This window comes from Temnothorax curvispinosus, unplaced genomic scaffold (genome assembly GCF_003070985.1).
Source record: "Temnothorax curvispinosus isolate PA1 unplaced genomic scaffold, ASM307098v1 QBEX01003877.1, whole genome shotgun sequence".
In the NCBI taxonomy this organism is placed as follows: Eukaryota; Metazoa; Arthropoda; class Insecta; order Hymenoptera; family Formicidae; genus Temnothorax; species Temnothorax curvispinosus.
In genome coordinates this window covers 274,313-291,689 of record NW_020213657.1, presented here as the reverse complement: position 1 = coordinate 291,689, position 17,377 = coordinate 274,313, and the positions used below count along the sequence as shown (strand labels likewise).

At 33.9% G+C, this 17,377-nt stretch overlaps 1 protein-coding gene across 7 annotated transcripts in view; it reads right to left on the bottom strand.

Moving 5' to 3' along the window:
* Positions 1-17,377, bottom strand: part of LOC112452957 (regulating synaptic membrane exocytosis protein 2-like) — a 164,585-nt gene that overhangs the window by 30,968 nt on the left and 116,240 nt on the right. For all 7 annotated transcript variants that reach the window (XM_025013438.1, XM_025013436.1, XM_025013437.1 and 4 more), the window contains exons 12-14: positions 16,342-16,466; positions 842-954; positions 646-710 (exon numbers count right to left, since the gene is read on the bottom strand). In XM_025013438.1, coding sequence (XP_024869206.1) covers positions 646-710; positions 842-954; positions 16,342-16,466 — 303 coding nt within the window. The remainder of the gene's footprint in view (positions 1-645; positions 711-841; positions 955-16,341; positions 16,467-17,377) is intronic.

Sequence of the window (17,377 nt, the reverse complement as noted above, 5' to 3'; positions counted from 1 at the left end):
GGATACATTTTCGAGGTCAAAACGAAATCATGTCAACGGTCAGAGGCCATTCTTGTCCTAGAATATCACGGAACTTTTTTATCTGTCGTATAAAAAGACACCATTCGTATTACTTTGGATGCATTTATTTCTAGAACGATGTATACGGGCAAGAGCCTACACGCGACTGCCACCTTTCAGATGTTTTCTTTTTTTCTATGACGACCCGCTTTCGAAATAACTAATTTTTCACTAATGACCTCGGATTAGTTAAATGTAGTCAATTTTATATTTTATTACCACGACCATTTTCCTATCATGTTGCAAATCGGTAGAGAATATGTAATATATACTTTGTTCTTGTATGTATAAAATTCTTTTCATAGAACTCGTATTTGGGGCATGAAAATCGTTGAGCGATAGCCGATTTTACGGGAAAACTATGTAATGAAATTTTATACGCAACGAAAATTTAATTTTAACTTTTATATCGATCTTCAATAAAATGTGGTTTCTTGTATATTGAGAAATACTTGCGAGTTTATATGAAATTGATATTAATGATGTAATCGGAGATCATTCCTATAAATTTCAGTTAGGGGAAACTATATTTGAACATAAGTAATACTCGCGATCACTCGCGTTTTATCTGCTGGTATAACTTACCCATCAGCAGGCCCAAATTTGTAGGTGTTTTTCCGGATTGCGGATCGTCAAGCATCTCTCCAGTGCTGTTTTGCGAGAGTGCCATAGAAATCGGTTCGCCCGAGAAACACGAAGCGAATACAGAGAATCGATTTACGGTTAGGTCTATTCACAATTGTGTCTATTCACGGTAATATTACTGTATGCATTGACTTACATATCGGTCGTATGCTCCACCACCAATTCCGCCATGTCGTCGGTCCGTTCGATTATCTGCTGCACCTCCTCGAAACTCCGATCGATCAGAGACATGCCGGACCATTCTAGCACCTATAAATAGCCATTTCGTATCAATGTATATTATTTGATGATGTAAAATATTGTAAAATATCGATGCGAACATGTGGAAAATATTTTTATTGCTCTTTTAAGTGAACGCGCGTTTACTCCTAAAGTTATTTAATTGTAATTGAATCTAGATGACTGTTTTTATTTCATATAAATTATAATAGAGAGGCTATCACACACATTTATTATGTTGTTAGTATATTATTTTAAAAATATTTCTTACAAAAGATATCTTGTAAAAATCGAAATGTAGTTTCTTTTATTCGAATAATTAATAAGTTGAAATTTTGATTATGTGAATACTTATTACATGAATACTTTTTATCATGAATTTTGAAAAATAATAATAATAAGCTAAAGATTAAAATTATATTATATTATTTACTTTTTTATATTATTTTACAATTATTATATATTTTTATTTTTTGCCAATTGTGTGTGATGATTACTTTTAACGCTCTAAGTAGTTGCTCGTAAAAAAACTTAACGATTTTTCGTGAAATATTTCAAAATCGTAATTTTTTTTTGTATAACTGCAGTGCAGAATGTCTCATCTCAGATATGAAAGAGGAGAGTAGAATGGCTCGGATTCCTGACGGTTCGAGACCGTCAGCCTCGGTCGTGAAATTAATGTTGAAACGCGTCTCGCCGAGGCAACAGGACCGAAATGCAATCGGTCGTAAAGCATCCGGTCCTTCCGGCGCTTTAAGCACTTTAATTATTTTAATTACTTGAGCGGATTGCCGTAACGAAGACGGCGAGATCGCCGCCAGACGGTAAGCTGTACAAACTTTTGGGGGAAATCGCCGTGTTAATCCTTAAGGCCACTTGGCCGAGAAGACATTAAGAAGATTAAGGGCCCGTGTTGGATGCTATTTGTTGTCGCGTAAGATGAAGAAGCGTGAAAATTGAAATACAGCGGTTATACATGGCTTGGCTAACGGGAACGTGCGTGCTTCGTCAAGCGTAATCAGCAAACTTAATAAATTAGGTCCTCCAATTTTGAGTAAATTTTCACGGGTACAGATTTGATTCGCAATCTTATTTAGCAATGTATAACACTTTCCATATTCGCACGTCGTACTTTTCGTTGCGTGATGTGCGCAAGTGTAATTACATTTCAATTAGGTGTTGCATGCTAATTAGTGAAAATTGAATTAAACATCTGATTAGAATACTGCAATTATTTCGGAACGATGTGGAAAACTCACGGTAGAAGAAGAGTGAAATTTATATTCCCCGTTTTTTTTTATAATAGGGGTATTCAAATAAGTTAGAGTTTAACGGTTTGACAGGTTATGTCGGGTTAAAGTCGGGTAAAAAGTTAATTTTTACACTTTTAACCCAAAGATTAATGTGATAGGTTAATGAGACACTTATGTATTTTACATAACCTTAAAGAGTAGCGCGCCCAAAGTTAATTAATTAACTTTTTACTCGACTTTAACCCGACATAACCTGTCAAACCGTTAAACTTTAACTTATTTGAATACCCTTAATGAAATATTAAAAGCACTCGCAACAAAACATTCGCAAACGAGTGTCGAAAATTATTCTCAATATTAAATCGTAAAATTTACGAATTGTTTGTCGCATATTTGTTTCAATTATTACATGTTGTACGTGAAATTTGAAAATGTATTTGTCGCTGCTTTCTGTTGTACAATAATGCCTGTATATAAGACCCGAGGTCCTTTGAGAAACATTATACCGCGCGCGTTAATTACGGCACCCGACGGCTTTCAATTAAACCGCGAGTGGAATCGAATGCAAATCACTCTATGTCGAGGAAGAAGGAAGCGCGATCGATACACCGCGGCTTTCTCTTGAATGGGAAAGCGTAAGAGCGAAAAATGGAATTGCGAATGGAAGTCTTTGGAAATCAATTTATCGCATTAACGAATTATAATGTCTGAGATAACTGTTTCATTGACACTTAAAATGCTAAAAGATATCAAACGTATATCACGCGACGAAATAGTCAATTACTCACGTCCTCGTTTCATAATACATAGAAATGTGTATCTCGAATATGAGTTGGCCCATGTACAATTCTATTACATGCTCATGTCGCGAGAATATCGCCCATGCATCCTCATGACAAGTTCGCCTCGGTACAACAGACTGATGCACAATTTTCCTTCGCGGACGTAACATTTATCGTCGTTGCGATATAGACAGCAGCACGACTCATATTCGAAAGCTCATAACTCGGAAAATAAACTTTCCATCCGCGTTCATTTACTAGCAGATTTTCGCGAAATATTTGCAATTTAACGAGAAGAATTTTCAGGAGAAGTTAGAACGCAAAGCGCAAAGAATCTGAGGAGAAATGTGTAATTTTGAATTTTATGATATTTGATGAAACGCAAACGCAATAATGATAACAATGATATAATAATTATGCGATGCTTGAATCTATGTATATGTGTATGCTTGAGTGAAGCAAAGTTTTCCTTTTCGGATCAAGAAATGCCCGCAACGAGAGAAACTTTGCATTGAAATGAAAATATTTATCCAAGCAGGTGGAAAGGTGTTTCCAACTTTCCAAATATTGTCGAGTAGCTTTTGTATGCGAATCTTTCTGCCTTTGCATATTTCCAGATGCGATAAAGGGAGATTTGTAGGAGAGAGAGAGAGAAGGAGAAAGAGGAAGAAAAATATAGATAAAGAAATGATTTCACGCTGGCGGTATAGTAATGCAGAATTTTTCACTTGATCAGTTTTTGGTTCTATAAAAGTGAGCCTTTTTTGCTCCTTACTTCGAGAAGATTTCAAAGCATTTTTCTATGTCCATATATACACTTTGCTTACATTTGAATGGAAAATCTATCTCTTTAATGTATTTTTCGTTTATTGGACTCTACAGTATCTTTTTGTCTATTTATCATACATTTCTAGTATTCTTAAAATATTTTCGAATTTTATATTAGTTGCATAATTAACCTTCTTCTTAATTAGTTGTTTCGCTCGATTTCGAACATTATGACCCTTCTGCATATATCTGTGCGTTAGATATATGTATATAGGATCCACAATTTAACACCGATTCCGATCCGAAAAATTTTTAAAGAATAACATTTATATTACACCTTAAACATAACAGAACTATGTAGACACTCATCCGGAAAGTGAAGACGTACGGGCAAAGTACAAATTAATGTATGGAAAGTTAATGCGTATTGGAACATGTCATATTCATAAAAAAAAAGAATTAATTATAACAATGGTGTGTCTTTCTTGAATTGATGATTTTTTTCGAAATTAGATCGAAGAAAAGAACACACCATGGTATAATTAATTTCTTTCGTTGTTATCCTTATTTGTATATATCTGTGTGTCAGATATATGGAACTATGAAGTAAGAGTAAAGAGAGATATCTCCTATAGTGTAGAGCGGAAAAAATGGTCACGAAAAATATTCTATATGTGACCAGGTTTACCGAATGGAATAACTTGAACCATTTCGTCGCCATCTTGAATCTTCGTATGTGTCACGTTCGTGTTACGTTCAGTTGGGCTAGGATTAGTAAGTGTGTAATGTTGGTGATAAATAGTTTTAATAATACATTTTAAAATGAGTTGAAAGGATCTGGAACGGTTTCACAGGTGCCCAGATAATTCGGGTACTCTATCGTTAATACGGGTATCCGCGTCAATACATTGCAGGTATCTACTCGTATTAATACAATCAAAATTATTTATCACCGATACTTTACACACTATAGTCCAGTAAAATGACAAAATTTGGAGGAAATAATACTGACTGGGCTGAAACTTTGTAAACAGGCTTGTTTTAGGGTACTATTTAACATATTAAAAGTCCCCACGTGTAGACGCTACGTTGCGGGCAGGGGAGAGTCCAAAAAGTCCAAAAAATTAGTTTCTCGCAAATAACTCGGAAAATATCAACTTTACGGAAATTTATGTAGATATTAAAATTGTAGCTTACAAAATTCCGCACAATTTCATTTTTTATTCAAGTCTGTACGACCAAATGGAGCAGAGATAGAATTTTTTTAAACATCGGTAGTTTTGCAACGCAACGAAAACGCGTACGCGCGTCGCGCATTTTTCGCTAATATCTCGAAAATGGACTCTTGAATCGAAAAATGTTTTAAATAAAAATAGTAGAGAATCTAATTACGAACAATTTCGTTTTTTATTCATTTTTGTACGGTCCAAATTCGCCGAGTTATTAATTAAAAGACAATTTTATTTTATGTTGATAGTGGATGTTTTGCATGTAAAAATCAGTATTAACTCTGAAAGTATAGGTTGTACACATATAGTATATATAATGAAAGTTAAAGAGAATAAAATTTTGAACATGTTGATGTATGCATGAATCCATTTTGGTAAAGATAGCTTGAAGTTAAGAGCAAAAAACATGAAAAAATGTCATTTTTTAGTGCATTTTGGAAAATAACTTTTTCTAATTGGTTGGAGGCAGTAATGTTATGTATTTTTCTTGAAGATATTTTAATTATCTTTAAAATGAGACGTTGTAGACCTTTTTTCATTGAAATGTTGATGAATTACAGGCGTTTAAATATTGAAGAAAAAAAATCAATTTCTGTTAAATTAACATTTTAGTCCAAAAATATATGGATAATAATTTTTCAAAAATTTATTTTACCTTGTTTTCATTACTTCATATATATATGAACGTGCTGGAGTAGTATAAGTCTTTCGCAAAGTATGTTTTATTTAAAAAAAAAGTTTATGAATATTGCTGTATTTTTGATAAATTGTGGAAAAATTGCATTATCATTCCTTTTTTTGTAAATATCTCCGTTTCTATTAACTTTACGAAAAAACTTCAAGAGACCGAAATTAAAGCTGACAAAATTTCCTATAAAATGGAGTTTATGACATGTAATTTTGAATGCATTGTGATAAGAAACTGGCGTTTCAAAAGACAGGTAAGTTTACGTATGTAGCAGATCATCACTATGAGTCGCCTGAAATGATGAAAAAACGTGTCCTTAACATTTTTCTGTACCTGTATTGAAGTGTCAGAAGTTATTCTTGGGGTCTTTCTGAATTGTTTGGTACTAAGCCGATATTTTTAGGACCGATAGTACTGTACATAGGTATTAAAGATTGAGAAGAGTCCGAAGTCAATATGCGGCGCGTGGCGTGGCAAACACATTACGACTCGTTTTATTTAAAAAATCATAACTTACGAACAAATTGACGAAGCTTAATGATCAAACACGCAAATTAAAGCTAAAAATAGTGCAAATGAGAAAAAAATATGAAATAATTATTAATTAAATAAGAATACTTAATTTCGTCGCCGCAAATTTAGTAATTTTTAAGTGGTACAGAAGGACTTTAAGGACTTAAAGAATGCTAGAAAAAGAATTTCTGAATAAGAAAAAACGAATTTGAAGTGTGACAGATATTTTTTATGTAAAAAAATTAATTTATTATTTATTATTATTATTATTAATATTATTATTATTATTTATTTATTATTTATTATTTATTTTTAATTTTTTTATTAATTTATTAACTTTTTAATTTTTTTTTTCTTAAATTAATAGCATGTAAATGCAAATCAAATTGCACCGAGTCATGTGGCTGCAAAAAGGCAGGGTTAAGATGTTCTGACCTCTGTGCTAATTGCAAACAGAACGGCTGCCTAAATATGTTCGTATCTGACGAAATGAGCGATTCCGAATCGGATGAAGACTATTCAAATAGTGCGCAAATAAAGAAGAAGAAGAAGAAGACTAACAACTAATTTCCATCGTATCTCTTCTATGGCGATTATAAATTATTTAAATATTCATATTTCCTCAATTTTTCACTGTACAAAAATGAATAAAACACAAAATGGTTCGTAATTAGATTCTCTACAACTTTTATTTAAAACATTTTTTGATTTGAAAGTCCATTTTCGAGATATTAACAAAAAATGCGCGAAGCACGTACGCGTTTTCGTTGCGTCGCAAAACTACTGGTGTTTAAAAAAATTCTATCTCTGCTTTATTTGGTTGTACAGACTTGAATAAAAAATGAAATTGTGTAGAATTTTGTAAGCTACAATTTTGATATCTACATAAATATCCGTAAAGTTGATATTTTCCGAGTTATTTGCGAAAAACTAATTTTTTGGACCTTTTGGACCCTCCCCTGCCCGCAACGTAGCGTCTACACGTGGGGACTTTTAATATGTTAAATAGTATCCTAAAACAAGCTTGTTTACAAAGTTTCAGCCCAGTCAGTATTATTTCCTCCAAATCGACAAATTTCGAGTCATTTTACTGGGCTACTACACTGAGAAAAAAATGTCGTTAATTTGACTAAACTCGTTTAGTTGTAGTGATTTGTTTAATGCAAATATTAATATATTTAAATCAAATATACGTGAGTAATATTAAGAAATTCTGAATTTATTTCAATATAATATTTTTTGAATTAACAAATGTTAGCTTGACAGCCCGTGACCGCTGCATTTAGTTAAATCAAATAATATTTCTTTGAATCAACGATTTTTTTTTCTCAGTGTAACTAATACCCAACTAAACGTAACACGAACGTGACACATACGAAGATTCAAGATGGCGACGAAATGATCCACGTTATTCAATTCGGCAAACCTGGCCCCATGCAGCATACGAAACATTTTTCGTGACCACTTTTAATCTAGGTAGATACCTTTCCTTACTCTTACTTCATGTATGCATGGGACTTAAGGGGATGCTGGAGACAGGTCTGTTTTACCACGAAATTTTCAGACACACAAATCTTTTGATTGATTTCACCGAATTAAAAATTTTTTGTCCAGAATTAAAGTATGGACGATAACGAAGACGGCAGGCACCAATTGCGTATGAAAAACGAAAAAAAATTAGAAAATTACATTTTTATTTTTGATTCTGCGGTCGACTCATGACAACATTTGCTGCAGATAAAAGTTTTAGACTGTGTACGTATACAAAAACCTTGCAGCCGTCACGGAAATACAATAAAGAAGAATCCTGTGCTTGCAGAAATGAGCTGCGAGCTTTAGTATAAGAGAAAAGTATGTTAGAAAATTTCATAAATAAGATGTTACGCGTCTCCCCGATATCAGCCAAAAACTCTGCGCTCTGTATGTATGTGTAAGAATCGGTGAGCACTTCTTTATCGACGCTGGTCGAGTTTGCCTGCGCTCTGTATGTATATGTAAGAATCGGTGAGCACTTCTTTATCGACGCTGATCGAGTTCGCCCGTGACTCCAGCATCCCCTTAATGATTTCGAACGGCAAATATATAAAGGAGTGCTCGTGGCAAGATACGTTTGCCCGTATACTCTCGGTGGGTTGCCATTATACCTTCCGAAAGGTGGCGATCGAATAAAAACCGACTTCTTGGTCGGATTTGAACTCAGATCTCCGGCTCATTAGAACAGCGCACATCTATCTGCGTCACGATCGCTATGTACACGATTAATACTATTTCGTATTTCATGTACATGATTTCAGTTAATGTACAGTTATATAATTCCCTTGCGCCACACCATTTCCCTCGAGTGCAGATCCTAAAATGTCCAAAACAAAAGATTCTCGAAAATTAATGAAAGTTTATATAGAGGGATTTTTAATGGTGCTGTTTCAAGTTAAATTAAAAAAATTTTTGTCATAAACTTTTATGACAACTTTTGTTATAAAAGTTTACTTGTTTCAGTCATTAATTTATTGTAAAACTTTAATATAATAAAATATCTTGTGATGAGAATATTCGGAAATTTTTATTTTTCTGATAGCCACATCTTTTTTCTGAGGCAACATTTTGCAAATTGGACTTAAAAATCGTGTTCAGCACATTTAAAAATCCGTAGTTACCCTTTGCTTCAAAATTATATAGCAGCTCTAATATAGCAAAATATTTCATGACGAGAAAATGCATTTTCGCGGTAATGAACGCAAAGTCCAAAACGACGAGAATTTGCATCATCGGCAGTCAAGGGGTTAAGTAAGCTAAAATCTCTTCGAATTTTCTATCTCCTCGGCTAAAATACCTCTCCTCGTTTTTTTTTAAGAATTATTCTTCACGTTTTGATAATCAGGCTCGGTTCAATTCGCAATCATGTTATCTTACGCACACGTATTCCGCATTATTACACACGCGCACAATTTTCTATCTCGGTGGTTCAGAACGAGCTTTCGAGCGTTCACGTCACATTGTGTATCCATGTGGACTTTTTTTCCTCATTACCTTGAACTCTTATTGTATAAAGGGAAGATTGCGGATGCGGTAACTGGATATACAGGAAATGACGCGTTTGAAAGCGATCAGCAGCCAGTTCGTCATTTCCATGATCCTTGTTCATTGTACGATATATATTGCATCTTTCAGTCAGAAAAAAAATCCAGTCGTTCGTGAGACACGCCGAAAAATACTCATAGAACATGGGCGGCGGACACAATGCCGCGAAGTTAACTAAAAAATGCCATGTGTTTCAAATACCAATCTATTGGTATAATACAATTGAAAGCTATAATATATCGGAGTTAAAATCAACAGTTAAAACTACAATCTGGTACGATATATGCGAGATGTGAAATGCGGGTTACCGAAGTTGCGGTATACACGGGATGCGGAAACGGCGACATTTATTACAGGAATTACAAAATAATCGATTTCGAATCTGTTTTGTGCTTCTATATTGCAAAATCACCTCGATATAAGTTAATCCTTTCTAATTAATTTTGATAATAATAATAAAGTTATATGAATTTGCTATTATTTTCTTACTTCGTCTGCGCAGATATTAATTTATTCTCCATTGAAATTGAGATTATTATACCAGATAGAAGTTTTATTATCTGTCATTTTCTCTGTCTTTATCTTTCTCTCTTTCTATTCTTATATATATAGGTTTTAATAAAATATAATTGCTAGAACAAATCAGATCAAGGTTAGTGATTGGCATAGAACTATCTTTAACCTTTTTTTTTTAATATAAGCATACATAAACAGCTGTAATAAATGGAAGATGCTCTACGTTGAAATTAGCTTCTTCTTTCCTTCTTTTTAAATCAGTTTTATCACATTACTTTACTCGTTTATTTACGATGCACAAGAATTCCGTATATCACCCCATTTGAAAGCATTATTTAAAATAAGTGACTCGCGTGCGCCTCTCGTTGCGACTGTTCAGTCCTCGAAAAAGACCTCTCCTTACTTTCGTGTCGTTCCGAAAATTTACAACACGCCATTCGTTTGCAAGAGTGGAAATACAAAGGCCGTATTCGAGCAATAGCAAATCTGCCTCTCGCGACGCTTTGCGACAAAGAGGGGAGAGCGTCATGTTTCGTCATACATTTTTCGCTTTATAATGACGCGAGAAAACCGTGTTTGAACGACGCGCGATGTAGAGATAAAGCGTGAAACGTGAGATTAATGTAGGTCCGCCCGTATAGAATATTCGCGTGATAAAGGAAATATCACGACTAGCGACAGATATACGTGAATAGATATACGCGGGACGTGAAAATTTTTTTCAACGCGTTGGCAAAAAATAAAATTGCAGAAATTATGGTATACGTTTTTACGGCGAAACACTACAATTAAAAGGCCACAATATATACGCTGTAAATGCAATTTGGCACAATTCAACGGCGAGATTTCGCAGAGAAATACGCCGGATAAAACAAAATATTCTTAAGTCTTAAATTTTGTTATTTATTTGAAAATTATGACTTTTTGGTAGTTTTTTAATTGTTTAATTGATTGAAAAGTTAGTAAGATATTTGATTAGCAAATTAAAGTAGGAGATGCTTTTCTATTGAAATAATAACGTTAAAAATTTTCGAAAGTATTTATTTATGTACAGTGGAATATTCATTCACAATATTTTATTTTATATTCATTTACTATATTAACTTGCAGTAGAGACGTTGCATATGCGCTGTAAACAATTTTTAATTTTCATATTTTTTCTTTGTGGTGAGCTGACCGCGTTTCTATCTATTGTTAAATTACTTTATATTTTCATTCATATTTATGTATAATTATTGATTCATTGGCATCGCGTAGATGTTACAAACATCGTATTATAAGTATTTGTTCAATAAATATTCAATAAGTAACAAATTGAAAAACGTAGAAGAGAGTGGATATAAAACGCTTTATTTATTTCGTTAGATTTTATTTATTATAAAAATTAAATTTATTGTGAAATTTATTTAATTTTTTACAACAGAATTTTTAAATTTTTATCACAAAATATATGAATGTAGTTATGAAAACATTTTCAGTATATCGGCAAATTTATCTTATGTTGAGTTTGACTCACCTAATACGGTAAAATTGATATTTTAGACTTACTTTTTATTATCATAAAATTGAAATTGAATTAAAATAAAAGTAATATATTTTTTCAAAAAATTAACAAACTGGTCAGTTCATAATCAAGTTATGATTAATGAAATATTAAATCAAGATGGCGCATGATGTGAAAATAATATTACGTTATTTTATTTCATATAATAGCATTGTAAATTATTTTAATTCTATTAATATTGAAATCTCTTTCCCAATCTCAATCTTCCAAGATAAACGTTCAATTCTCGTTTCTAATTTAATTCAAGCTATTGTTAAATTTGATTTTTTAATTTACGTTTTTATACAGCATGCTGTACAAAAGTGTTCATTTTGTTCAGCGCAAATTTTGTTCATTTATCGATATCTATATGTACATTTGACGTATTTCAAAAATATTTCTCTTACTGAAACAGAATTGGACAAAATGCGAGAGATTGGAGACACGCGAAATTTAAAAAAGTATTGGCCGGACTTTGGGGAAGGCCCAGGTCCGACTAGGACTTGCGCCATTATGAATGAATGAATGGAATTGGCACTGAAAGTTTCTTCTATTACGATTTATCGAATCACGTCGCTGATTAACAGCGTACTATGTTCTCGTTGACATTAAATTTCATTTCCAACGTAAGCCGGCGCGATTACGACGTTCATATGACGTCAGGAGCAAACGTTGTCAGAACACGAGATGCTGGGGGTTGGACTTGCTGTTCGATCGACTCGATGTCAAACTTTATTGTTATTAATTACCGCGTGGGAGATTGTCCATTAACGGCGAATGTATATGTGTTAGGTACGCGATGCACCGTTGTAATTCACTGCACCGATAGATACATCACGTCGGCAACACGGCGCAACTATATAAGAACAGTCTAAAGATTACGTATGCGAATCTTCGTCGATATATAATGTATAAGATATGAGATACGGATTGCGAGAAGAAACATTTTGAATCTCAATTTTCACGTTACTTTTTATCTCGAAAAAATAATATACAAACATTATCCGATATGAGATGAGATTCTCAATTCGTCGATAATAGTTTAATCTGAATTCTATTTTCGTTTCATCAAACTTTATGACGGATTCTTTAACTTCTATTCGATCCTTTTATTGCAACACAATTGATGAAAGATCAACATTCGTTTTAAATTTGAAACGTGTGAAACGTAAAACCCGCGTTTACGATTTTTTTTGTCCGGTGCGATACAAAATGAAAGATCAATATTTAATTACGCTCTCGTTCCTGTTTCCAGGTCCGATTTAGTAGGAACTTTGTTCTCGCGGGGTTTCTAATTACTTCGCACCTCTGGCGAGAAGAACGCTTTTTTTATCTCCATTTCTCTTTGTTTTTCTTCTCTTTTTTGCTAGCCATTATTTAATGTGTCTAACTAAAGTAATAGATAGCATGAAAAGACAGCATGAAATACTTTTATCTATTTAAACATATATACATAAGATAAAACAATATATGCATTTATGTTTACATTAAATGCATTATATAGACCAAGTTCAATGATTTTGATAACAAATTACTTATAAGATTTTATACAGTTCGTATATATTGTATATTATGTTTAAAACTTATCTACAATAAACATTTTAAAAACTGAAACCGCTATGTAAAATACGTTTTAAAATTTCCTAAAGAGAAATTCAAATTATAAAGATAAATCGCAGTAATCTAAAAATAATTAAGTAATTCTACTGGTACTGTTATGGTTATTGTAAGGCAAAGTTTTTTTTGCTTCACCCCTTTGCATATGTGTAAGCATAAAATGCAAATAAAGTTCATTCATTCATTCAATCTAAAAATAATAAAAAAAAAAAAAACATTTGAAAGTTTTAAGCTGTTACATTTTATAAAAGTTTATCGAATCAGGATTTGATTAAAAAACATTATACACGTAAATTGCAAAACTTGTTCGTATAACGATCTTCTTATCATCTTTTTGCCTATAAAATCGGGACACTTGTCACAAGTATTGTCGAGACTCTTGAAGAAATTTAGAGGGTGGCAGTTGAAGTATATAATCCTGCTGGCGATAAAAACTTGCCTGGAATTTGGTCGTATCGAAATGCAATCTCGGCGATTGATCTTCGAGAGGTTTCGCCTGGCAGGAAGAAGTTTAATTATCTTTGGGATTTAATGAGATCGTGGGGAAAAGATAACTTTAAACCATGACGCTCTATAGATATATGTGTGTCTCTTTCTTTCTCTGCGACAGATGCCCATCCTTCTTAAATTCTACGAGATTTTATTTCTTAGGACCGGGATTGTTTGACAAAACTCTTGCAAGGTGAATAAGAAAAAGATTTCCCGCTTTCGGGCTGCAACTCTCAAAAAAGATTTCTAGATACAATACTATTAGGATTGAAATAGGGCCAATCATATTTAGAATTGAAAGAAGAATATTTTAATCTTAAATAGAGGAATTTTTAAATCTAGAATAATTCTGAGAAAATTAGAGGGATAGCATCAAGATTATTTTATTCTAGATTTAAGAATTCCTCTATTTAAGATTAAAATATTCTTTTTTCTAAAAGTCTAATTTAAGAATTCCTTTATTTAAGATTAAAATATTCTTCTTTCAATACTAAATATGATTGGCCCTATTTCGATCTTAATAATATTGTATCTAGAAATCTTTTTTGAGAGTGTGGAACTTTTTTCCCTTCGTTTTAATAAATTGAGTAATTGTTTTATCGTCAAATCGGCAACTTATCCATTTTTTATCGTAAACTCTTGTCGCAAAAAGAGAAGTGCTGCTAAATATGGGTTTGAACTCGTGACGACAAATATGTTGTACTCAGGTGCAAATCTAGATCGAGCTGGTTATATCGCACATGCGAGAGAAGGTTGAGTTTTTTTTGCGAGGTTCATATCGCGATTCTGTTTTCGACAATTATTACAGGAAATTGCTTTCATAAATCACGTCTTTGTTCTGTATATGATATTATCTATACTTGCACGCAAAATGACGTGAGCGGTTTAAACCCACGATTTTAATAATAAGTACTTTTCTTTTTTATGAAAATAACGATGTAAGATAAATCAAATTTTGTATTAACTATTTACACTACTATAATAGACGCAGTTCTCGTTTTATATAGTATAATAGGCGTTTTCTCGTTGTTACGCAGATTAATAATTGATACCGAACTGTAACGTATTCGTAATAGTAACGGCAGTAATCAAATGTTCGGATAAGCACGGAATATTGACAAAATCACTTTTGAGCACATGACAATTGTCATTTTGAAATGAAGAAACTTGATTACCACATGGTCGAGATATAACAGTAGAAATAGACGGGGCATAATCGCGGAAATTATGTATGATTCTAGCATTACGCCTGTCTATTCCAGAGCTCGACAGTAGCGAATTGGTCGTCATTTCGAATGGATCTCGCCGAGAGAGTTTGTTCGTTCCGATTTTACAAGCGACGGGATGTAAGCGGATTAAACAAAGCATTACTGAATTCGCGGAACACACGAAGGCGCCGTATCGCGGATTTTCGTTCTAGCTCGAGTAACAAGCACGTCACACTTGTCTCGACCGTTCACGTTTTTCGTTTTCGCGTTTTCGCGGTGTAGGGTCGCACGGCTTTCTTGATTCCGATTCAATATTCATCCGCCGATAAAAGGAAAGCAGGATGAACGCGAGCAATGTCTTTTTCCGTTTTCCGAGGGGAAATGCGGTGACGAGAAATGCGAGGCCATTCCGTGACATCTGCACGTTCCTTATTAGACGTTGTTGCTGAGCGCAAGAGAGAAGCCCATCGACGATAAATGATCGTCGTCAGGGAATCTTTATGAAAATGTAATGATGGTAAACAGGAGCGAGAGAGCGTCTTTTCGTTGCTCCGCGATCGATCAATCATCCGGCGTATATACCTATGTCTATCTATGCCGACCCTTTGTGCGCGATGACACTCGAGGGGCAGATAGAGCGTCCAAAGGACACTTCCCGCCTTTTTGCACGGTCTGACGTTTGAATGGCATTTGGGTATCGTGGTGTTTAACTTATTTATTGTCCAAGAACGTTTTGCCTTGAATTTTGCATTGCTTGGTCGGTGGATATGATATATTAATATATATAATTGAAGCACTTATAGACATAGAATACGTTATTAGTATATATTATGTTCAGTAATAATAAAACTGACTACAAATTAGCGCATAATATGCCGGGATGTGCAGTTTATTAAGGAAAATTGATCAATTTGAATGTTAGTACGAATTTACGCAAGTGAGCAGAACGATTCTTCACTTGGCTCTCTGTCAGTACTTCAACTTTAAATTTAATTAAAATGGATGCATCGAGGGATGTCGATATTTACACGTATTTATCGTTTACAATATCCGATGGGTAACGATAAACATCTCGTGGGAAAATATTTCCGTACTATATTCCATGTAGTATTTTCTCGGGCATTCACGTTACGTTATATTGTTTAATAGCGTTACCTTGCATGAGCTGATAAAATTTACAAAGAGTTAGAGGCGATATGGGCAGAGTTATTGTATTTTAAAAACGGCTCACGATGATTCTGAACGAAACAGCAAAGTTAATACTGTAATCTCCGCTATACGAATATCCGACCGATTAAAGTATCAATAACAGGTATCAATAACATTATTCAAAGTAAGGTTCAATTTTCTTTATAAAAATGATAAAAATAGAATTGTAAATTTTTATGTAAGTAACTAATTTAACAATAAGATATAAAAATTACTGGATATTAATTTAAATCTCTTGTTAGATATTTTTTATTAAATAAATTGACGTCAAGTTCTTATTATAAATATGACTATTGACACTTGAAATAAATAGGATGCGTGACTCCAAAATATTTAGCGTTCCAAAAATAAATTAGATAAAATATACAACTAACATTTCTGTAAAATTTCTCCGAAATGGAAAGAAAATTAAGGATAGACACGATAGGCAACTTTCAGGATTAGTTTAGATTTATACGTGAAAGATGCTCTTGTTATATAATCTCCAGGAAATGTTACGTTGGATGTAATACACATTAACGTACCTTGTCGCCTTGTTGCAATCCAGCTTTCTCGGCGGGGCCACCCGGCACGGTCCACACGATACACGCGAAGGTGCGCCCGTCCGACCCCGTCTTGCCGCCTACCACCCTCATGCCAAATCCACGCGCTGCAACAAAGAAACGTTGGTTAAGAACGAAATATGCACATCGGTGAAAAGCAGTTACAGCGCCGCAATTTCCGCGGCTATCTCTCATCTCCGTGGGTAGGATTTGCGTCATCGGGCCGAGAACATACCGGGCTCGTACACGTGTCGCTACGCCAGTGCCGTTTCGAAGAGAAATGCAGTTTACGTTTCGCAGCGGCGTAACTCGCTCGCAGCTTTCCCCCTTTCCCCACAGTAGAATTTATGTATGTACTCGCGAGTGCGGCCGAAGCTGCAACATCGAGTCTAGGAAAATAATTAACGCCCACGCTCGTTGTAAACGCGAGCGGCAATTGCGTCGATTGTTGGGATAACTCAGTCACGTTGTTAGCGAATCTAATGCGCATGCGAGTGCGTAATTTAGCTTTGCGAATTGTTATCCGATCGTTGAAATTTCTATTTTTACAATCAAAAATAATTTAGAGAACAATATCAGTTTTAATAAAATAATGATGGTTGGTAACATGGTAACCTTTTATTTTAGTCTCTGCAATATCACAGACGAAGGCGGATTCAGAATTTCTTTTTATGACGTTTTTATATCAATTATAAACTATTTTAAATATCGTATAAAGTTAAATGAATTATTTTCTTACATCATCTTTCAAGAGTAAGAGAAAGATTTTAGTAAAGTAAATCTAAAATCTACAATCTTTAGTTATACGCAAATCCCTCTCTAATTCATGCTGACAGAGCTATTTCAATGCCATGTTTCGGTAAATTCAGGAATTAAGCGCATTACAACTGAAATACAATCCGACATGACCAAGCCAATTTCGAGCTATTGGCTCCAAGGATTTCGTAACATCTGTATAAACCCTCGCATCACGATTAACCACGCGGACTCGACAGACAACCTTCTAATATTACCGGTA